The following is a 24,103-nucleotide window of genomic DNA, read 5'->3' as shown; positions in this document are numbered from 1 at the left end:
TCTGGAAACGATTGTATATATGGATGAGGCCCCTGCCCTGTTGATGTAGGGACTTTGAAATTGTATTGACTCTGGAAATCATGAGCCTATTCTAGTCTTGCTCAATGTGTTAAGTGTCCTTCTGTTGTAATATGACACTATAGATAAAATGTAATTGAAAACAAATAAATCAATTAATTTGTTTATCCCTATATTTTAGGAAGACAAGGCATCAGCTACCTGTACATTAAATTTAATTGGAAGCCTCTTATATTTTTGTGGCAAAAGTCTGCTCATGTCTGTTTTCAGGACGAGATCCAGCTATTCATTTAAATATTTCATTTTCCAAATTTGTGTGAATGGAAATATTAACAAGGTCTCATTAAGGGCTGGCTCGTGCTCAGAATGTCTGGAATTTACTAATTATCTTGTCCATGTTTTTGTAAAGACATATTCTAATCTGAGGATGTTTTCCTTGGCAACAATACATAATGTGTGTGCCTTAAAACGTATTATTATAATCTCTATTTTGCATAGGCTAAATACTGTTATATTATATTGTAAATAAACATTAGTATGCCATTAGTCTAATACTAAACCCTGCCTGTTTTAGTGCTTAGTTTGACCTTATTTTTTCTGCTCCCCGAATGCTTGTCATGTATTAACCTCATTTGTTAATACGTTCATGGCAGTGAAGTTAATCCATGTCAACATGGACTCACAGACAGAGGAGGCTTGATTTTGATTCTGCATGCAAGACCACAGATGGGATAACAAAATAAGAAATAGTGAACCCAAAGGAGCAATTTTAAATCATACTATACTCTTACTGAGCTTTAAAAATACAGATCTACTTAAGAAATATGTGTTAATAAATAATGAGAGTTAAACATAAATTAATAAACGTGAAAGTCTTTGCCATGCGTGAATGTCCTCTGTTCAGTCATTTTACTTAGAGAAACTGCATATAATGTGACAAGACAGATTTGGATCTAGACCTCCATCAAAACTTGCATAAAATATTATGCTGATTGGCTTAAGCATCCATGTTTTATGGAGAATACAAGGGCTGTCACTATTCAAAAAGTCAAGTTTGAATGTTATGTAATATACATGAATATGCATATTAAGTATGGAAAGTTTACACTTTCATGTGGGAGGAAATACAAGTTGAAGTGTTTTTATGGTTGTGTACATAAACATTAATGTAAGCTTTTCTCCACATTTGAGTTGTGTGCTGCCCTTTGAAGTCATATGCGTGTGACTTCCTCTTAGAGACTGTGAGCATACTGAAGTAGCAGGTGGAACAATGGCAGAGGGCAACCAGCTTGTTGCTTCTCTATTGGAGGAGCGTTTAGGGTGCTTTGACGGAGAGAAGACTCCTTCTGTCTTTTGTGGATTTAAATGCGACAGTATTGTGATGAGTTGAAAACAAAACCGGAGTATTTAAATACGTGAGCATTAACTGAGAAACTACATTGCATTTTTTTTTGCAGTCTTTACTGTTTATCATTGGATATACATGCATTATTCATACTGTTTACTACCTCAGTGATTTTAATACAGTGTAACACATCATAGTATAAAAATGTATGCTGTTGGTCTCAGCATCCGCAAACATACAAACCAGGCCTGTGCATGTCATGTGACAGTAACCACAAGATCAGGACAGGGTCAGAATTATGTACGCATGTCCACAGTTTATCACTTACATTCTAATGCTGATTTACACAACTGCATTCTATGCATACTTAAAATAAATCAATAAATTAGGGGTGCATCGATACCAGAATCAAGTCCGATACTGTACTCATGTACTCATAAAACTACTCCAATACAACCTCACCCGATACCACTAAGGCAACGTGACCATATCATCTTATCAGTCGAGCCTAATAAGCCGTCCAGCTGCAACAATAACCTGATGCACAAACATTAAATCCATCACTTATCGCCAGCTGCAGTCCGCAGTAAGTCTCCACCACATCAATTCCATCAATTCAATTAGCTCTGATGTTGTCTGATGGGTGTCTGCCTGATGTACTCTGTCAGAGTTTCCTCCAGCGTATTGCAAAGTAATGTTAGCGAGTGTCCGGTCAAGAGAGAGAGCATATGTGTGACAGTGAGTATGAAGTCAGCAGTATGAATGTTGCATTGCAGTGTTCAATCGGTCAGTGAATAAATGAGACTCTTGAGGAGACACAAGCTATTGCTGAGTTCCTGTGTCTTGCTTGTCAGCCAGCTGATAATTAAAGTGAAGGGGTTAGCCTGAAGTTAGCAACAACTCCGGCTGCTCAGGTTCACTTAAAGTGGGCTAATCTTCAAGGTGGACCGGCGCTACTCTTCTTTTCTCTTCTGCTCCGCTGAGTCTTTATTTTAATGTCTTCTAACTGTTATAACGTGTCTTTTTGTCAGTCAAGTTTTAACACGTCTACTGTTTGTTTCAGGAAAACACAACGTTGAAGGTGTGTCAGCAACAGCATCATGTTGCCTCTTTTTTATTTGTTACTTAAAGTGAGAATTATGTGATGAAAATAAAACGTGTTAAAGTTATTGTTAGAACTGTAATGGCATTATGCTGATTCTGAAACAATATATACCTCAGAAAACAAACATTTTCAAACATTTCATTTTTGTGATTGAAAACTTGAAGAGAGACTTAGATCAGGCTGGAGACGGATTGTTGAAAGTAACCAATTAAAAGAGCATCAGCCAATGTCTATTCTTTCCCTGCCTCCAAATTCTCAAAAGTCAACTTGACGAGCAGGCGAATGTTGAACAGCTGCTCGAATAAGCTTTCTCTATTTAGATATTACAAAATCTGTTCAAGGTAAATAGTATGATAAATGATATGTTTCTAACAGTAATCTTGTTTAATTTAATATATATCCAGTGCAGTTGCACCAGATCCACAGACATCACGTGTTGCTAAAACAGCAGGAGTTGTCTGTTTATATTAGTCAGGCCAACAGTGTTGGATCATACAATGCCGTCTGTTTTCTTTGCTGTCGTCATCAGACCTCTGGATGGATTAGCTCTGTAACACAGGTGCTCAATCAATGCAAACAGAGCTCTGACTCAGCAGAATATCCATCTTAACTCCCGGTGTTGTGTTCACCTAATTTGGTGTGACTCACTGATCACCCTTCCCCAGCTTTTTGGATTCATGCATCTGGAACAGTTGCTGGTGTTCACTGCAGTCTGAATGGATATCTTCGAGAACTGTCAGTGGCCACGTCTGCGTTCCAACCTTCCTTCAGGAGAGCCACATGATTAGAGCCTAGCAATTTTACCATTCATGTAGAGCTACAACAATTAGTCAACTAATGGATTAGCCAGTTGACACACTATTTTTGATAAGAAAGAACATCTAATTGTTATTTTTTATTAGGTTGTTCCATTGTTCTGTTTTTAATCAGAATTATTATATTCCTATGACTGTTTATGGGCCATTGAAGTTAAAGGATAAATAAATAAAATAATGCAGCTGGTGAGAGGGTGATATTCCAAGATTAAGTCATTCATTTATTTTTTTTATTTTTTAATAAATAAGAGATGAAGTTGCAAATTTAAAAAAAAAAACCTCTTTCAGGGTGACTTGGTCTCACACAAGTCACCTTGTGTTTTCTGAACGACACATACGCATTTTAGTCCATGTTGTTTCTGTGTTTATTTCTGAACATAAACGCTTATATTATAGAAGGTACAAGAATATAGAGACGGACAACTTCTATCTTTGACTTCACAAAGGTCTTTTATTTCAGCAGGGCTAACACTTAATCCAACCATTGAGAATATGTTAGTTACACACTGATAGTTGGGCACTATCGCTGAAAAGTGTCGGTGTTAAGGGAAAACAATGCACATAACATAACTGCCTGAGTTGAACCACAGATTGTATGTCCTTAGAGTTGGCTGGGGAGAGACTGAGGTGTCTGGAATTTGCTGCTTAGCCTTCTGCTCCTGAAACCCAGCTAACAGTTGAGGATGGATGGATGAATGGAGAGTCTGTTAAATGTTATATTTTCCACTCAGAAGCTCATGTTAGTGTTCAACGGTTGCATCTGATTCCCTACCAAATCCCCCCCCCCCCCCATTTTTTTATTAGCATGGTTTTGCACTCCAACTGTTTTCTCATATTCGTGTCTTTATAATCTCTCAAACATATTTATTTTTATTTGCCACTTTAATATAAAAGAATATCTCATAAATGTATGCCTTTAAAGTAATTAAAATGCATTCTTTTTCATGGGAATAAATGCCTATGGCAGATATTGAGTGGTAAACCAGTAACGACAGATTGCCTGTGGCCTGTGTAATAACCCCATGGGCATCATTAGAACAGAAATATCATAATTATAGGCTGCAGAAAGTAAGAACTTTAATGATGATAATACAACAACAGGTATACCCTGAGCTTCACCATTTAAGGTATTATGTGTAACTCCTCTTTCTTGTTTATCATATTTGATTAAGTAAAACTATAACAACATCAATCACATTTCCTCTAAAACCAATATCTGTCTTTGCTGATAAAAAACAAAAAGCACACACACTGCTCAGTTAACACCTGGTCAACAGAGGTAATTACTTTACATCCGTTAGCAGTTGTTTCTCTGCCATGTCAAGAGCATTATTTCAAAGAACAGCTGACACAAGCAGTACCTAAGGTAATAATATTGTTTAATGGGTAATAAAAAAAACAAACACTATCAAGAAGACCCTACATTAGGTGACAAATGAGCTGACTTCCAAGAAATGGCAGCAGTGAGCTCAGAACAGAGGCCAGCGATACCACTCCTATATTGTTGCCACTGCTGCATTCTGATAATAAAACATGACATTCAATCAGCGGTGATGGGATGCTAAATGTTTCTGCTGGTGCTCTCAGCCTCCACGTACACAACCCTCATCTTCTCAGTTCGCTTTGTCTTGCCTGCACAGTTCAATTCCTGTAATTGGATATTTGGCCAAAATTTGGAGGTAACAGGATGGAAGTCACTGAAAGCAATCACAGCAGTAAATGTTGTGAGTTAATATCTTCCTCTTCCCAACTCTTGCAGTGACCTGCCTGCATCACATCACAGTTGTGCAAAAAAAAAAAAAAAAAAAATTGAGGGGCAGAAGAGCTTTTCTGCTTTGAGGATGTTAATTAAGGAAAGGTGTGTGAAACCAGAGAGCTGATACTCTGAGATAATTGTGTTTGGGGTTGGATGGTTTGTCAGCATTTAACTAATAATTTAACCCAATGTATGTCTGGTTTTGTATTATGCTGTCAAAGTGCATCTAAAATATGATCAGTGTTTATGCATGCATGCTAATCCATTTACTATTTGACCAATTTAAGGCCGGACTAGAGTTTGTTGCAGAGCTATCTAATTCACTCACATATATTAAGACAGCTGATTTAGAGTGTCCAGTCAACCTAACCCAGCGGTCTATGGCTGTGACTGGGGGGGGAATAACTGAGGCTCCTGGATGAACTCCCTTAAAATTGGGAGGGATACGGATGATCCACACAAGCCTGCGGTGCTCGCCGCTGAGCATCTGGGCCGCCCATCTGTGTGGTTATTTCGTTACAAAGTGTTTCCAAGCAAGAATCCACATGAGCAACGATATCATGGCCTTTATTTAAGATATTTTATTTATATGCATATTTCAGCTGCACTTGTCGTATGATGGATGCATGGGTGCTGCAAGAGGTTTTAATATCGCATAATCATACTGTGTCGACACAAGTCTCTGCCTATAAATAATTTGCATTTTAAAGATGCTTAGGGATTTTTTCGAGTCTTGTCCCTAATTAAGTGTTTTAGTCAACTCATGCACGACTTAACAGTCGTTGCAAGTTTTGAGGAAGTAAGGCAGTGAGATATGTGGTTATTCATTCGTTATCCTACACAAGTTTACCTATATTTTGTAATTCGCAAATGCTGGAATGTTTTTTTAATGTTTAAAATGACACTGATTACACTGTAAATTTCATGATTAATTTCAGAAAACACATCTCGAGGAAGCAGAAATGATTCATGAACGGAGACAACTTGAGTATTATTTATTTACACTAACAAACAAAACAAGAAACTTAATGAACTACAAAGATACTATTTGGCTAGCATGCCTTGCCAAACTCGGCAGGAGCAGCATCTGCAGGCTATATCAACTGAGCAGTGAGAACGCTGCTGACCAGCACTGAAGCGAATCGGTGAAACTAGCAGTATCACTTGTTAAACGTTAATTTATTAAGTTCTAGTCTTTAACATGTTGGTCATCGATCTCCGTATTATTTGAGTATTTTTTGAGACCACAGGTAGCGGTGTTGTTGAATTAGATCTGATTCAGATGTGGTACATGAGGGGGGCACAGTATTAGAAACTACTCTCTGCAATGGTGCATATTGTCCCAAAGATTCTACGATGCATGCATTCATTATGAACACTGACAGTGTTCACTCTCTAATATACTGAAGCCACAAGTGCAGCCAGCTAGCGAGAGCAGTAATTGGATTCAAGTTTTCTTTTTTCTCACTTTATTTCAAAAAACGCTTTAATGTTTGAACATATATCAGTGTCTAGCCGAGAGGAGGAGAATATACTGTATATGTGCATGTTTGTGTCGTGCTTTAGAATGAATCCTAAAAAAATAGCAGATGCCCCATTTTCCTCCCTGCGTATTGTGTTATTCTAAGCCTTCTGAAATGTTGCCGTCTTTCCCCAAAAGCCTGGCCTGGAGCGGAAGGGAACAGTCGTTCCATGCATTTGGAAAATAAAGACAAGAGCATGGAAGTAAACAATGGTACAAAACAGGTACAATTGTGTACACTACACACAGTGACAGGACAGTACATGTACATGCAAAAAAAGGGAACATTCTTTGCATAAAACATACACATTCAAAACAATAAATTGCCCGCAGTTGCTTTATAAAAAAAAAACATTTTCTGAACTCGCTTTATTTGTATTGATTTTTTTTCCCCTCTGGCACAGCAAATGAATGATTTTCTATTCCTCTCTGTCTTGTTATGGTCTGATCATTTGTCTGTCACAGATGTAAACACACACAGTACACAGCAGATGGTGAGACATCTCACAGATTACAACAACTGAAGTCTGACTCTTGATCTTCACCAAAAGAAAAACCATGTTGAACAAAACAAGATCTGAGGTGGAGATATTTTATCACTCCTCTGAAAAAGGCACATGCTGTGGTGCACAAATGACAGTCATCTTTGAGATGAGACAAGGGAGCAGAGGAGGATGTCCTATTGAGCCCACAGCCATGCCACATTGCTTGTTTTGCCCCTCGTTCTCAATAGCACGTTGCTGTCTAGGATGGTGTGAATGGATTTCTGTCAGATTGCTTTGAAGTCGTTTCTTCTCTTAGTTTTAGTTTTTGAGTGGGGTTTGAAATTTTTTGGAGGACGGCCAAGTCATCAAAGCTGCGGGACACGATGCATGTTGCCTTCCAAACTAACAGATCGCATTCTGGTTTTTATGGAATCCTCTAGACAACGCTTATGTCATAGCTGCAGACTCATTACGTTTTGGCAAAATTCGGCAATTTGAATCAAAACCGTGGAACGAAGAGTCTTGTTTTTTGGAGGTGGGATTATGAGTGCGCTCTGCCTGAGCTGACATATTTTATTTGTATGTATTTCTTTTTCAAACACAATATGCATTTAATTAGAGAAATCACATGTATTAACCTGCTTTACCAACAAGAATCAATATGATTATGTCACATTTGTGAACACTGCCTGTAGTTCCTGTTGAAATGATAATAGTCCTAATATCTGAGACATAAGACCAATGACCGTCCACAATATATTGGGTGGTTTTATCCTAAAGGTGGAAGTGCTGTTTCGGTCATACCTGGGAGTGAGACTTTTTAAATGTATCTCTGACATGTACCCCGAGAATTGCTGTATCATCACATTTTGTTGTTAAACAGAGCAACTGAATGTGCTGAATAATGACGAATTATAGACGACTCTTTGACAGATGACGGTCTCTCAGACTCCCTCATGTAGAAACATCTCTTTGTTTTCCCACATACATTCTACATCATAATAAACCCCACTTTTGCAGGTTTTGAAGATAAATAATTTGGCTACACTACAACATAAACGTATGCGGAGTGCTAACATTTCTTACATTTTTTTAGATTCTAATATGCAGGTACCAAGAGAGATTTACAGTGATCTCCACCAACAATAAACCACATTCACATGAGTTAATCGGACATTGGCTGTCACCGGCGGTGATAGAATTGGTGTGGTATTGTGCACTGTGATTTGCCCGCTTTGCTTTCAGTCTGCTGTGTTTGCAATACAAGAAGCATTCTTTGTGTAATATGGTAATTGCCATCCTATGTGACTTTCAACCACAGTTCATTGTGAATAAATGCAGGCAGCAATAGCAGTTTGTTTGTTTGAACTGTAAAACATTTCCAGTTCAGTTATAACATGACAAACCCACTATGACTTATCACTTACTACCAGTGTCTTGACAAACCACCCTCTATAAATGTTTTGGTTACATAATGTGTCAAGAATAGTTTCAACCCTGGTGTTTGAGAAGTTTCACTGTCATGCACCAGAAAACTTGTTATTGCATTACAATGACAGGCCAATATTTTTCACAGTGCTGGTGTTTTCTCATCAGTGGCATGTTTCTCTGCATTTACATCACTCCTGCTTATGTTCACTGAATGCACCACGCTCTGCCAGGAAATCTTTAATGTCATAAATGAAAGCTACCAAACTAGTCAAAAAGAGAAGCCTTCATAGGCATCATTTCTTTCAAAGTGAATTGGAGCGCTACCTTACCAGCTGGCTGCTAATGTAAGCTGCCTGAAATTGACAACAGCTAGACTGCTTCCATAGAGAGAGGAATGCTACGTTGTCTTTCTGAGCAAAAAGGGACAATCTGTTGTCGGCAATGTTGGCAAACTGTTGGCAACAATTCCAGTTTAAGCTCTAAAATAACAAAAAAAGTATCCCAACATAAACAATACGGTACACACACATGCTTGCAGAGCGCATTGTCGGATAAAAAACAAGACTTTGAATTTCACCAACTGATGTGAAATCGAGGAAGAATATTCCTGCATACTTTGAATATGTTTTCTATAAATGGGTTTTGCCTCATATTTACTTTGGCAATTGTTACATACATGTAACAATTTGCAATGTGCTCCACAAACTTTTGGGTTTTGCCAGAAGTAAATGAAGACCGCACCACTGTATTCAACACTCCTGTCCACCTCCCCGATGTATAATTTTGAACATTTCAGAATAAAGAAATCTCATGCATCGTTCCCTCAGGTTCTGTCAGACTTCCGTGCATGATAGATTGATAAATTGCCGGCCGCACAAAGCCTGATTGATTGTCCCTGTGCAGATTTCCTTGCGGGGACAAAAATGTAATGACACCAGCATAAGGCCTGAAATGTCTTTGGAGCTAGAGGTCCATGCTCTTTTGAGAGAACTTTAATGTCTGGTTTGTGGTTTCATCAATAGTGCCTGGTTGCCAGATTTCCTACTGTTCATCCATCTTTAACCCACTGTGTGCAGTATTAGGGGCCTGTGGCCCAGATCTGTCATTCTCATTCACATCCTTTTATTCCCTTCTGCCTCATTGACATTGGCAGTAGACTGAGCCAGTCCCAGCTGGCCCATTCTGAAATTGCTTACTGTAGAAACACATCCCCACAGTAAAACAGACTTTTACCCCCATGCCAGCTGTTAAGTCCTCACATTCACCTACTATAACCCCGCTGAGCTAAAGGGTTTTAGAAAATGTGGTGAAAAAATATTCCAATTTAAAAAGCAGATTGTCAAAAGAACTGTACAATTGAGACTCGCATTGCAGAGCATCTTTTCACTTACGTGACTGGCTTCTGGTTTTGCCGTTTACGAAAGAGATGTGGCTGTTAAGATGATTGTCTGTTGGCTGAATGAGTTGAGGTATATTTAATCTCCAACTTTTCTCCTGTGTGTGGTTTCAATGAATAAAATCTTACCCTGAAAGGAACTTGGCATAATGTAGGAATGATAATCATGATTATTTTGATTTGGAGATCAATATTCAGATCAAAATTAGAGCACTGCTTTCACTTCCATGTTGAACAAATGTACAAACCGCTGCATCAATACAACACTGATCCTTATTCACAGGGCGTCTCCAAGAAGCAAAATAAAGTTGCACCAACACTTTTCGACCAAAATTAAATCAACAGAGCGCTGCTTTCACTTTCATGTTGCTCTACATTTGCGTCAATATAAGACTCAAAATAAGTTTTTTCTTCACCCCTTTCAGTGCATTTTCATTTTGCCCATCTGCTTTCTATTCTAACACAGAGAAATATATAGTTTATTATATATATAGTATTACTCTTCTGCTCTGAGTGCAGCTGCAGCATTTGGGAACGGTTTTCATTGGCTGCCGCACATTTTGATAACACCTTGGTGGCCGGCCATTCCTTTAAGAAGAGCTTGATTTTATATGCAACAGAGTTTCCCACACATTTTAAACGCCAGTATTGCAGTCAGTCATGTTTATTAATTCTAGGGAACCAATATGGTGATTGCGATAAATGGGCAAATATAATGTGCAGTGTGACCTGTCGCAGTGTTTCTAGGTTTTAATGAGCCTAAAGACTTTCACAGTGAAACATTCCTCTAACCATTGATCTGCTTTTGCCCCCAACAGAGACCATGACGACCGCCACCTCCCCCATCCTGTTGAAATGGGACCCCAAGAGTCTTGAAATCCGCACCCTGACTGTGGAGAGGCTTCTGGAGCCGCTGGTCACACAGGTAATTCACTTAATTGTGTCATGGGAATGTAACAAAAAAGGAGTCAAACATTGAAGTTAAAAAGATAGCTGGAGTCTACTGTGTCTCACTCAAATTGGATCATGTCTTGTAATAGATGCACTAACACTAGACTAGAACACAGACTAATATGCGATGGGCTTATAAATGTAAGACAGCTGTCATAGTTTATTATGAGAGTTAATGGATTACTTTCTGCTTGCACCTTTGCTGGATCACTTGTTGCAAAGATGTTAAACTGCAGTCGGCTACTGCCAAAGTATTTGGCCAGTTGCCACTGATGTAGTTTGGCTTCTCAAGCTGAACAGATGACTGAACATGACTTGGGTCACCCTGGCTTATTGTTACGATGTCTGCGCCTAGGGTTGGAAATTGTTTTGATGTTGTTGATTTGGATTCTGAATTTTTTCAGTGAATGCGGTCTTAAAAATGGTAGGGATGTAGATATAGCAACGGCAAACCATTAATCGGTCACTGAGCACATTTGGTGCCGGGGAGCATTTGTGTGTGTGTGAGCAACTGTCTCACTCTCGAAGTGAATTATGGAGCAGTCTTGAAAGCAGACAAATTAGTATTGAAAACGTTTCCATTCAGAATAAGTGTGTTCTCTAACTGGCTCTTCTGATCAGCCTTTATAGAGACCACCAATCAAACTATTCAGACCGGATATAAGCTGTAAACGATCAGTAGCCAATCAGCAGATATTCATAAGCTTCACCCACCTCCAAAATGTTTCAATCAACTTCAGCCAAAAGCCAACAGGAAGTAAAATACAGAAAAAGTGTTAAAGTCTTGAAATCCGCACCCTTACTGTGGACAGATCGCCAGTCTATCACAGGGCTTAAAGTACTAAAAAACCTAAAAAACATTGAAGCTAGATGGAGTGGAGGGGAAGGGCTTCTTGTATGTCTGTCAATTTGTGTTTTTAAGTTTTTAAATGGTTAAATGGATGTCAGGCTATTAAAAGCAATAAATGAAACTGATACCCCAACATAAATCATAATGTCCCCCTGCATAACTAAAGGATGAATACATCCTTGACAATAACTAATTAAGTGCAAATCCTGATCATCCTTTTTCCCGATTGCTTGTTTTTTGCTGAAGAATCTAATTAAGTTTCAAGTTAAGTTCATGGCACATCATTAAAATACCAATAAGAGCACATCAAGAGATGGCTGAATCGGAGCAAAAGTTGAGAATATGTTTCACTCCTCTTTCGTTTTATAGGACTTCTAAACTTGAATTATGGCTTGCCATCCATCTCGTCATCCTTGCCTGTATAACTTTATGGGTTTGGGGTTTATTTGCTGTAATTGGATTACATAAAAACTTTCAGCGAACCACCATTACTTGCTTGGAAGAAACTCCAGGCAGTTGCATTATTCAACTGGCATCACCACCCTCACTTGAATAGCGTTGCCGTCAAATACCTAGAAAACTCTTTTAAGCAATATCCTTCTCGGTTGGTTTCTTGCATTGTGTGTAGTCTGTCAGCCAAATCCTGCGTGTGTTGTCTTCAGTGGACATCAAAGTTGCAGGTAAGTAATTGCTTAATGATAGACGAAAAGCTGAATAGCTTCTTCTTCTCTTGACACAAAGTGATCATTAGAAATGTATTTCTATAGCAAAGCCTGACTGCCCTTACAGCAAATTATGTCTGACGACTAAGCTTTTTTATATTTAGAAAATGTCTTCTCTTTGACATCTTAATTTGTTAGTTGAGACAGCTTCATTGTGAGTGTGTGAACTCCCAACGCAATGCTATCGATTTTGCCAAAATAGGGGGGTTCTTTTATCAGACAGGTCTAGAAATAATAATCATCTGGTCATTCCAGGGCTGTGGAGGAGTTTTAATAGCAGCTGCTTGAAACTGAGATTAAAACTGTCATTTTGTAAACTGCTATTTAACAAATTATGAATTACTTTATTTGCTCCCTCCATCTGACGATTATCTCAGCGAATTGATGGATATTACATTTAATAACGATTCATCATCTGCTGTACTGCACAGTAATAGTAAAAACATGCAAATGCAGATATTTCAACACAATTCATTCACTACACACATATGGGAATAAGCACAGTAGCCAGCTGTGGTAGTCCATCTCCACTGCAAATCCACTCAAAGTGTTCTGGATTTCCAAATAGGAACGAGACAATGTGATTGTTTTTCCTGTCAATTTGGATGATTCAGTGTTTTTGAATTGAATGAAGGTTTGCCTCTGGAGGACAGACAAGCACACTCACCCTGGCATTGCTTGAGATAGCAGGCTCATATATCATGACCAGCTTGTCTCACCCCTGCTGGAGTACTGGGTGAGTCCATAGCTAATAACACCAAGGCACTTACTTTATCACCGCGTATGACGGCAGCTTACTCCTGATATAGAAAACAATTTTATACTGCTGGTCGTAGCAATATTTTTTTAAAGAATTATGGCGGGTGGTGGACTTGAGAGGCAGGTGGAAAAAAAGATACAAGAAGTTTGGCTGTTTTAATTCAAAACAACACAAGGCATGTTCTAAAAATAGCACAAGTCACCAGCAGGGCTCTTCAGTCAAATCGTTTTATCCTGAGGCCATCCTTTTTTTTTCTGCACAAGAGCAGTGCTAGCAGCGTGAAGAGTGTCTTTTCTGCTCTGAGCGCTGCACATTTCAGCTCCTGAACCAAACAATCGTACTCGCCGAGATGTTTTCTGGCACACAAAATCTCATGAACCCAGGTAGACCGACGGGTCTGTCCTCTCACCCTAATGTGCCTAAGCCTCCCCTTTATCCAGAGCAAGCACTCTACCTGCGCCTGCATTTTTACTTCCGACGACATTATGTGTCATAGCAACCAAAGCTCTTAGCTGGAAAATGTGTAACTGTATATACATAGATATTGTCACAATTCTTTGTTGGCATGCTTGTGCACATGCTATTAAATAAATAAATACATTGTATCACATAATTATCTGGAAAACGGCATATTATTGCTCCTGACCAACCAACATTTTGAATTCAATTTCTAAAGTGACTTATTAGGGCTTCTGTACATGCTAATATTGACTCCAGTGTATTAGCTAGGACTGACAGGGAGCATAAAAGGGGGGGATGAGCCTTGCCATTTGATGTGTCTTGGTACTTGTACTGCTGATACTGTAGATTTGCACTTCTGGTACATATAAGTGGGCTGATCCCAATACTCCCATCAGTCTCACATCGTGTAGTGTGTCTCCTGTAATCGTTTCACAGCAGGAGCCACTAATGCGCCACCTCTCTCCAATCCCAATATTCAGGGTGAGAGGTGTACAGGCTTCATCATTTCTATTGTCAAGCACCGTTTCTCTTCTCCTCTCTTTTACATTGGATCTATTTTTAACTTCTTATTGGCTTGAATGTGTATGTAGTCTTTGCTTCCCTCTTCGTTTCATTTCATCTTAGCTATATACATGTTTATCTGTGCCTGCTTTGCTTTATTTGTTGTATGTGTTTATTGGACTTCCCTTATAAGGAACAACTGACAAGGACCATCACTATAACTATAAATATCCCAGCAACAACCAGCAGGATTTTTCAATTAAGTAATCAATAGGAGTTTCCTGTTTACTTAACTAATAGCAGGCTTGTTCCTGTCCACCAGTATTTGTTAACTAATTAACAACCAGTGTTGGTGCTTTTCAATTAATGAACTGTAGAGAGAGACACATTCGCTGTTACATGATTCATCTTTAACAAACAAATTAACATTCAAATTCTGCCCAAATATGATTGACTTGCTGTGACAATTATTGAAAATCATAAACATAAAGACAATCATAGTTAAGATTAAATATCCTGTTGCTCCATTCTCCCAAATGCAGGATCTGCGTACTTCCTCCACCACTGATCTTTCAGTTGTATCGGCCCTGTATTTAATTTAGGAAAGCCAAAGAATGCACTACAAGACCCTTTTATTGTTTTTTATTGTTTTTATTGTCTTTAGCTGGAGGTAATATCTGCAACATTATTCTTTTCTGCCATAAAACACTGGTCACTTTCTGTTTGTTTTTCTGTCTTAAAATTTAGATGTCTTTCGTTCAGGATGAAACTGCCATCTGAATGTTCGGTATTGACTAATTAATGTCGAAGGTCCTTTTGCTTTGAGGCTGTTATTTAATCGTCAATTTGATTTTTCTTAGAGACTACAACAGGCTTGATTTGAATGTCTTTTCTAGTTTGGAATTTAGATAAGGAAATGAAGAGTCTAGTCTAGTCTATGTTTTACATTCTACACTTTCCATTGGTTCAAGTGCACTTGAGCCATCTTCAAATCCAAATGCCTCAGATTTAGTAGATTTTACATTTGCTATTTTACATAAGAGATGTTCCGATACCAAACCGCCGACATGATGCGCTAACATTAGCTCCTTTTAACAGGTGTCAGGTGTTCTTCGCCCCTCTAAAACAGCAGCTGCCGATGGCAGCACAGCGCAACTGTTTTAAGAGCAGCGGAGAAGAACTGTGTCAAAGATAACGAGCTAACCCGTAAATAAATTCCTATTTCTAATCAATTACGTGGTACCTGGACTCCGGTACTCGCCGATACCGATGCCAGCATTTTCAGCAGTATCGGAGACATTTCTGATACTGGAATCGGATCACCTTGACATAAATGCTGTATGTAAAATAGAGCAGTTATGTCATGTTTAATCACCTTGACAAACCTGGTAATCCCAACATAAAGTGTTGAATTCGACAGGCTTGAAACATGACATAAGTACCACAACAAAGTGGATTTGCCCCCATGATCTCTCCACCCTAATTCTGCCTCTTGGATGAGATCCCCACCATTGGGATGAGTGGTTGTAGACATTGACTGCGCCTCCATATGATGCAGGGAAGAGCTGTTGGACCAGTGGTGCTGCACATGCGAGAGCTATCAAATACGGTTTCTTTTGTTAGGGGCCTCTTATTCTCACGGTTGCTTTTGATACTCTAACATGGATTCATTCATGGTGAGGACTCCATGCAAGCTTTCAGTGCAAATTTCTTCTCTTCATAAATGTTTTATCTCAGAGGTTATCTCTTATGTATTGGCTCTCTAGATTAACATATGAACTTCTTGAAATGTAAATATAAATAAAACTGTCAATTAGGAGCTCTCTCACTCTTTCTCTCTCTCTCTCTCTCTCTCTCTCTCTCTCTCTCTGTGTCATCATCTCTATTGCTGCTTGTCTACATTACCATGAATCATTGATTAGTTCTGTTTGGGAGACACAGCAAAACAGTATTTTTGTGGATCTAGACTTATTTGGTGTGAATGCTGGAAGCATATCAACACGAACATTCCATTTATTATTATTCCGCTTATTTATTCCGCCTGTTCTGTGTCCTTCCACATTTTTCTATGTAGAAACCTCAAAATGTTCAGCTCAACTATGCGGTCAAGGTGCGCTCTTAATTTTCTCATTCATACATTTAATACTTTCAAAAATATTTCAAATCTTTCTGTGAAATTGCCACATTCTTAACTTTTCATATTAACAGCATCTGAACAGGGAATGATACTTGTTCTATTTACATTTCCAAGGTCATTCATACAAATTAAATCCATTCCCAAGTTTCCAACTATTCCTACTACTTCACTTTATGGATACATATTAAAACCAGAAATTCAGTGTAGCATCAGCTTTTCAAAAAACCTTATATATTCTGTTTATACACTCATTCATACTAATTAATTCCATTCCCACTGCAACTACTTCTTTGATTTCTCTTTCACTTACATTAGATACGCATTGAAACCAGCAATTTAGCGTAGCGTAAGCTTTTTGGCATCCGACATTCACGCTGCAATTTCTACAGAAATCGCTTTTGTAGTTTGTCTTGGTTTGGTTCAAGTTGACAACTATGTTACGTTGGCATGTTGACCTGGAAGCCTGTAATTGGCTAGCAGGGTACCTGAAGGGCAGAGTTGACTGTCAGCAGTGGATGCTTTAACCCTCTTTGTTTATGTATATCATCCAAACCCAAGGTTTGGCTCCTAGTATTGGTTGGCACCTGCCATACACACACACACACGCACACACACACACACACACACACACACACGCACACACACTTGTCAAGGGGCTTACCATAAAGGGAGGGGAGACGACGGCGGCAAGGGGATTAAGGCTTCATGCTGCATCACTGTCATAATCCATTAAGCTAGCGGAAAAGGAGGAGGCCTGGACCTCAAACAAACACTTTTTGGAGAGGGATGCTATACTTCTCCTCAAAGTTTATAATGAATCCACAGAACAGTGTTTCTCTTAAGGGGTGGAGGGTTGTCATACTTTCAGGAATATGATGATGCTTGTTGCTTCCAGCATCTCACATTTGTTAGGGGAAAGACAAGATAATTTATTATTTTGTTTAATGACTGTGTATCTCAGCAATAACTGTTATTGCAGAAATGCATATTTTTATGTATTTTTAAGTATTACCTGGGTGAGATAGGAGATGTGAGATGCAGTGAGGAAATCTTTTGGTTCATTTTTGAATGCGAAATTCTGAAAAAGAAGTGGGAAGAGCTCCCTTGGATTTGAAGATATGAAGTCCTCCACTCTTTGTACTCTTTTCTATCCCTTGTTTGAATTTGGATGACAGTATTTCTAAAAGGCTTTGAACCCTACAAGAGGTAGTGATGTTCAAAGGCAGTCTGGAACCCCTGCCTCTTGGCGCGCTACTCATCGGACACATGCCATGTTACAGGAAGCAATCCTTAATTTAAGCTGTGAGAGGGAAACGGGGAAATGATTCAGACAGCTAGAAAACAGTGATGTCTTGACAAGGCCAACGTACAGTTCAAAGATAGTTTAACAGTGTAATAATCATTCAGTTTATTTTCCAGGATGTTGTTTTCCACACATAACTTGTTGATGGGATGCTACAGTTAAAGGGTTGGATTTTGCAGGGAATCCACCCTAAAACAGCATATGTTAAATCTTATAAGTGAATATACAATTAATTTATTAACAATTAATTTTATTCGGTCTCTTCTATCTTTGGTATCATTATGCAACGCATGTGATGCATTTGGTCTCCATTACTGTTGCCTCAGTTGGCCCTCCTGCAGTCTGTGATATATTGACATTAGTTCTCAGTTGTGTCCCTTGTATATGTTTAGACTTTTAAGGCATTTTTGCTTCATAGTGAATTCTCATACTCATTAGGGAAGATGTTCCTGTACACTATGACAGCCACTTGCTTATGGCCCTCCACGTACGCCACACCTGCTGTTATATGCTGGGCTGTCTCGGGGGCATCATTGCACAGCCTGTGCCCGGGGTCCTGTCTGGTGTGGTAGACCACGGCCTCTATTGATCTGGTGCTCAGCGCCTGTTCTTGTGCTGCCATGATTAGTGCCTCTGTGCTGTCCTTCAGACCAGTCTTTTCTAGCCACCTCTCCATATCAGCCACTTCCTCTGTCTGTCTCTGCCACATGCCGTGCAGAGGCTTGTTCTTCCCCCTCTTCCTCTTCCTCTTCCTCCTCCTCGGGCTTCTGCTGTCTGAAGGATTCACTTAGCAGGTCATCACTTGGGGCCATCTTCCTGATGTACTCCTGGATATTTGTTGTTTGTTGGATAATCACTCTGACGCTCACTAGCCCTCGGCCTCTCAACTTCTGCTTAGTGTTTTATATATATATATATATATATATATATATATATATATATATAAAGTATAGTAGAATATATATATACTCTATAAAAACTAATATTAATAGCTATTTAACACAAGCTCGACAAGATTGCACATACAATGCACGGACTTGATATTCTTCTGTCTTATTATTTTTCTCTTCATTGCATACTATTGGGGCTGACACACACACACACAGCACACAGTTAATGTAAACTGATGTCCTCCTTACAAAGGTTATGCTTGTAAGTACTGTAATACTTTATTTTTACACAGTAGTATGATAAGGATGACAGCTGTGTCATTATGCAGAGTGCCCCCTGTTAGCGTCTGTCTTCTCATTACCTCTGCCAGTGCCTTGGGGTCAGTTCTGAATCTTGTGAAACATGCTTTCATCTGTCTTCGGGCTGTATCGTCTGACACCTTGCTATGTCAGCATATGGCTGGCCCCAGGGTTCTGAACAGCAGCCATACACAGATGCTGGTTGTGCGCTCTCACCTTGGTTTTTTACCATATAAAATACAGCACATATTGCCTTAAAAATTAGAGCCCTATTGGTATTAGCACTGTTTTCACTTTTTGTTATTGTCATCCATGGGCTAAACCACTTCAGGACCATGCACTGTAAATACATTTCATAGTGTTATTTCTCAACTTTAAGTTAAGGTTGTTGCCAATTTGGGGGGTGGGGTGGGGGTGTATATAGGTCCTTTAATTACGTAGCTGAGCAAATGTATCTATGGCCTTGCAGAATAACTGCATCTTTTCAATAGAACAGCCTTGCATATTTCCCTCTCCCTCTGCAAAAAAAAGATCAAATTGCAAGTATCTTGTCATCTCAATGTTGAACTACATCAATAATTTAGTGATATGTGAAATCAAAGGACATGTTTGCTGCAAGTCCCATGATGAGCAAGCATTGTGAACCAAGAGTCAATGTGACTTTAAAGTGAAAATGTCTCAACTTTTATGTGGGTGTCCAAACAATGCTGATGTTACAGTAAATGTAGTCCACTGAAGACAGACATTCCCCAGTGAGTCCTGTATTGACTGAGAAAGCTGCAGAGCCATGCCAGCTGTGCCTCCATGTAAAAATGAAGTAAATATTCTTCACCTTCGAAATTCAAGTGTTATCTTTTACAACAAACTGCAATATGACAGTATTGTTTTTGAATGGGGAAACTTTGGACAGTACGCCATATATGATGTCTTCTTCAGTGTCCCAATGAGTGATACCCTATTAGAGACATCAAGGCTAAAGAACACATTTTATAGATTTTGTTTTTGTAATTAGGGACAAAAGCAAACAGAATTTCTTTTTTCTTTTTTTTTAAAGATAAACAAAAGTTTATAAATCACTGCATCTCTTTTCAGTCAGCAGCTCTCAAGGCTGCAGTTTTTATTGTACTTCGTATTATAGCTAACCATGTCATAAGCAAATTCCTCCTGCAAGAAAAAAAGACATGTATTTAAAACTTGTATGAGAGAGAGGGAGAGATAGAGTTTCACATATTCATTATTGAATACTGCCTGTCTAATGTATGAGAGCTGTGGGAACAGCAGAGGAGAGTCCAAGGGCAGTACCTTATGCCTTGTGATGTCTGGCAGTCTGGGAAGCAACACAACAGGCCACTAGGATACAGTCACTCACCACCAGCATCCATACAGTTTTGCCTTATCAGATGCCAGACATAATGCCACTCAGCCTATGCCGTGAAATGCAACTGATCCATTCAAAAGAAGATGACAGCGAGCCAAAAGGGGTCTTGCCTCCCTGTTCATTCATATGAGTGTAAGAGAGAGACAGAGAGGAAGAGGATGAAAGGGAAGGAAACAGACGGATGATCTGAGATTCTGATTGTCTGCATATTTGACTAGGCGCAAAACAGGACAGATGTAATCGAAATGAGGCTGAATAGTCAAAAGTGACTGTGCGTCGTTTCACTATATTCCTTCTTTTAGATGCATGTACAATATTATTTTTTTTAGATTCCCCCTGTTACTTTCCTCCATACAGCCATCCTCTTCCCTTATGACTTATAAACCAGAGTTAACTTGATGAAAAGTGTCTTATTATTTTCTACAGAACAAAGAATACCACTAAACAGGCTCATTTCAATGAATAATTTGCTTGCTGAGCTTAACCGCTCAAACTGCTTTGGTTCACAGTCTGCAGCTCTCCTTCCACTTTTGTCTCACTTTGCTGAGTTTTGTATTTACTTATAAGGGTTGATACTCTAAAACTCCTGGAATGCAATGTTTGGTACTTGTGTAGGAAGTTAGATCACTTTGGCTGTATAACATTGAATGAACCCAGTAATTTAGTTTTTTTTGGGAAAATATTTCATCGTCGCATTCTCAACTTAATTATTCAAAGTAGCCCTGAAAATGAAATTCTATCGACACAAGTGCACACAAGTCGTGATGGTGCTTGAGTTTTTGAACTTGGATTATACTCCACTCTACAAATATGCAGACAGACAAGAGGGACTAAAAGCAATATTTAAATGGTGTTTTTTTAATGATGTTGTGGATTAAAGATATGGACAACAATAAAGCGGCTGTCATATCTATCTTAACTAACTTGTTGACATAGCACACCTATGATGCAGTGAGGAGGGGAACTTTCATCTATAGTTACACACTCACGGCTCGCTCGCTCGCTCTGGGTTGTCGTTGGCGACAGCATCCGACAAAAGCCCCCAAGCTGGCATTCATTACAGCGGAATGTTTCTGTTTCTATTGGCATCGGAGGGCCTCGAACGGCCTCTATCTAGCTGAATCTGGCTGAATATCTGAGTCGGCCACAGCACTGTAAGATGTAAAATCCTCCGTAACACAAGCCACTAGATTAAGGAGGTTTTTGAGCGTCAATGTGCTCCACAGCTACCAAAGTTGAGAGTAGAACTCTGTAGTTCTTACTCATCCCAAGTGGGTCACTGGGATGAGGAATAATAACAGCTGCAGTCTCAGAGAACAACAGTAACAACTGGAGGCTTTTTTTCTAATATACATCTAACTCAGATAGGTAGAAATAAGGTTTAAAAGAGGGGGTTTTTCCTTTTAATATTGTTGTAAGTCCATGTATATGAGGTGGCCTGCTGCTCAGGAAGCAAAGAGGGTGTGATTACAGTGTTGCAGGTATACATGTCCTCTGTTGATACTACTGTATCATCTCACCCAAACCTTAAACTACTGTTATACTCTCACACTTTCCTTGAAGCCGTGTCTCCTGTGGATTGCTGCACTAATTTCTTTGACGCTCGTCATTGTGACCATATCTCACACTTGAAGGCATTTCAGAATGAGATTTGAGAAAGCTTTTATGTGGTCTGTCTTTGAAGTGAACAGCATTTTCAGATGGCATGTATTCTGCCATTTGTTGTGAAGATTATGTGAAAACCCTCAAAGCACTTCATGCTAAAATTAAGCTTAAGTCAAAGGAGGACTCATTGGCATTGACTAATTTATCAAAGAAATAAGCAATTATGACACAAACATTCAGTCATTTCTTCATTTCATTTTTAGAGGGAGGAAGTTTGAGAGTTGCTGAAATGTTCTAATTGGCCGGGATTGCGCATTGATTTCAAAACCCACTCTACTGCACTGCTGTTTTCCTTAGATTAGTCCCTCAAGGACTAATCGTTGACTCTTTATTCACACACACTAGTTGAATGGTATTTTTAGGTATTTTCTTGGCAACCAAACAAGTTGCTCTCCACAGAGAACAATGAGCAGCAACCAATATTTGGATCCAGGGATTGGCACCCCCATGGCCTGTTAAATGTGTGAGAATATCTTAAAATGGGTGCAATGTAGACCTTACATCAAGTGATTTAAGGCACAGCCATATAGAATAATATATAGGCTCTCTCTGTGTGTACCAACTATTAAAAAGGTCCTGTCATGCCCCAAATATGAATTCAGTAACCTTAGTGATAGCAAAAAGTCATCTGTGAGAATGATAATGAAGGAGTAGGAGGATCAAACAGAGCATAGGAACATGGGCTTAGAGGGTTACTAATGAGGACATATTATGGAGAGACTGAAAGTCTGTTGCACCCTCGGAGCAGGATGAATGAATGTTGCTCTCAGAAGTTCACCTTGTAAAAAGTGAGAATCATTAATGCAGATAACGCTATTGAATGGTGTTTTTTTTGCCACTATTTGTTGCATCCAATGAGTGTTCGTAGAGTCTGGACAAAATTCAATAAATTTAAAAAAAGTTCCAGAAAAACTGTAGGTAGTTGGATAAACTTGACAGTTCAGTGAAAATCTACCTAAGTAGGACAAATAAACTTAAAACAGATGCAAATATTTGACAACCAGTGCTATGTTTTATTATTCATCAGTTTTCCTCCCTTTCCATCATTGTACGCCACAGTTCCTCTCCAAAATTCATCTCTCCGCTTTCAAACTAAGTATGCTGCACGGTTAAGAATGTCAGAGCTTGACACCCCTGCAATGTGACACTTCCTGCTAAAGCCCTTCCTCTTTGCTAACCAGAAGCCCATTCAGGTACCGATCATAATGCTTGCTAATCCTCACCGCTTTGCACTTCAGCACTTGTTAACTTCAAAAGATATTTTAAATAAAAGGGTATAAAAAAAAGTGAGCATAGCCTTCACTGCGAAAAATGTAAGATACATTTTTATATGCTGGGCCATAGCGCTGTTACAGGTGCACATGACAGGCATAGTTCACATTTTCAGAAAAAAGTTAGGTGTAGATATTCAGTGTATTTGCATGCAAATGTACAATGCAGGTGTGTGTTGTTCTCTGCATTTCAATGTTCCTCCGTCTTGGACGGTACTATTCTGTATAAAGTGTATCATCTTAACTGGGTGAACAGCCTGTGTGCCACGTGGCCTGAAGCCATCGGCGCACCCGCCTTGTCCTTCTCACGGCTAGGTGAGCGATTCACCCACTTGTAAAAAATGTAGAGGACCCCCTCTTGCATTTGTCCCCCCAGCTTTCGCACACGTTATGCACTTTACACATGGGCATAAACGGCCCCATCAATTATTGAACACGGGAGGTTATGCATATCGCTAACTGCGGAAGGGTACCAAAGGTTGACAGAATCCCTCAGGAGCTGTGTATGGGTGTGAATGAGTGGAAAGTTATGCTGCATGTGTGAAGATGGCTGCACGTGTACACCCATGCACATGCCCTTCCTTAATGTTCGGCAGTTAAAGTGCATCACTCATCCGTATGATGCAAGTCTCGGAGGCTGAAGGCGGAAAATTGAATGGCTACGTAGGGCCACAGGGATTTACTACTGACTGGACAGCCCACTGACCAGCGCTCTGGAGAGGAAAGGCCGCGTGGCATTTAATATTATTGATCAGCAATAAAATGGTCGGGCACGGCAAAACACCTCTTAGGCCTGAAGGAAAGGTTAGCTTCAGCACTGCCGCAGAATAATCACTTACAATATTACCTGTTAACTGTTTTCTATACGTGCCTGAATGTTGTAGGAGGATGGGAATACTTTCTTGTCTCATTACTTAAAAAGAAAAAAAAGACAACAACAGAATTTCCTGAGCGTGTCCATTTAAGATCAATAAAATGAAATATGTATACAGAGGCTATGGAAACAACTTGATGTAGGTTTTGGTTGCGACTAGTTTTGT

General features: G+C 39.3%; 1 protein-coding gene across 1 annotated transcript in view; it reads left to right on the top strand.

The window, feature by feature from the left end:
- ctnna2 (catenin (cadherin-associated protein), alpha 2) overlaps positions 1-24,103 on the top strand; it is a 263,054-nt gene that overhangs the window by 11,481 nt on the left and 227,470 nt on the right. Inside the window, exon 2 of the mRNA XM_084005035.1 lies at positions 10,692-10,798. Coding sequence (XP_083861161.1) covers positions 10,697-10,798 — 102 coding nt within the window. The 5' untranslated portion in view covers positions 10,692-10,696. The remainder of the gene's footprint in view (positions 1-10,691; positions 10,799-24,103) is intronic.

This window comes from Eutrigla gurnardus (genome assembly GCF_963514095.1).
Source record: "Eutrigla gurnardus genome assembly, chromosome: 3".
Taxonomy (NCBI): Eukaryota; Metazoa; Chordata; class Actinopteri; order Perciformes; family Triglidae; genus Eutrigla; species Eutrigla gurnardus.
This window is presented reverse-complemented; position numbering and strand designations above follow the sequence as displayed.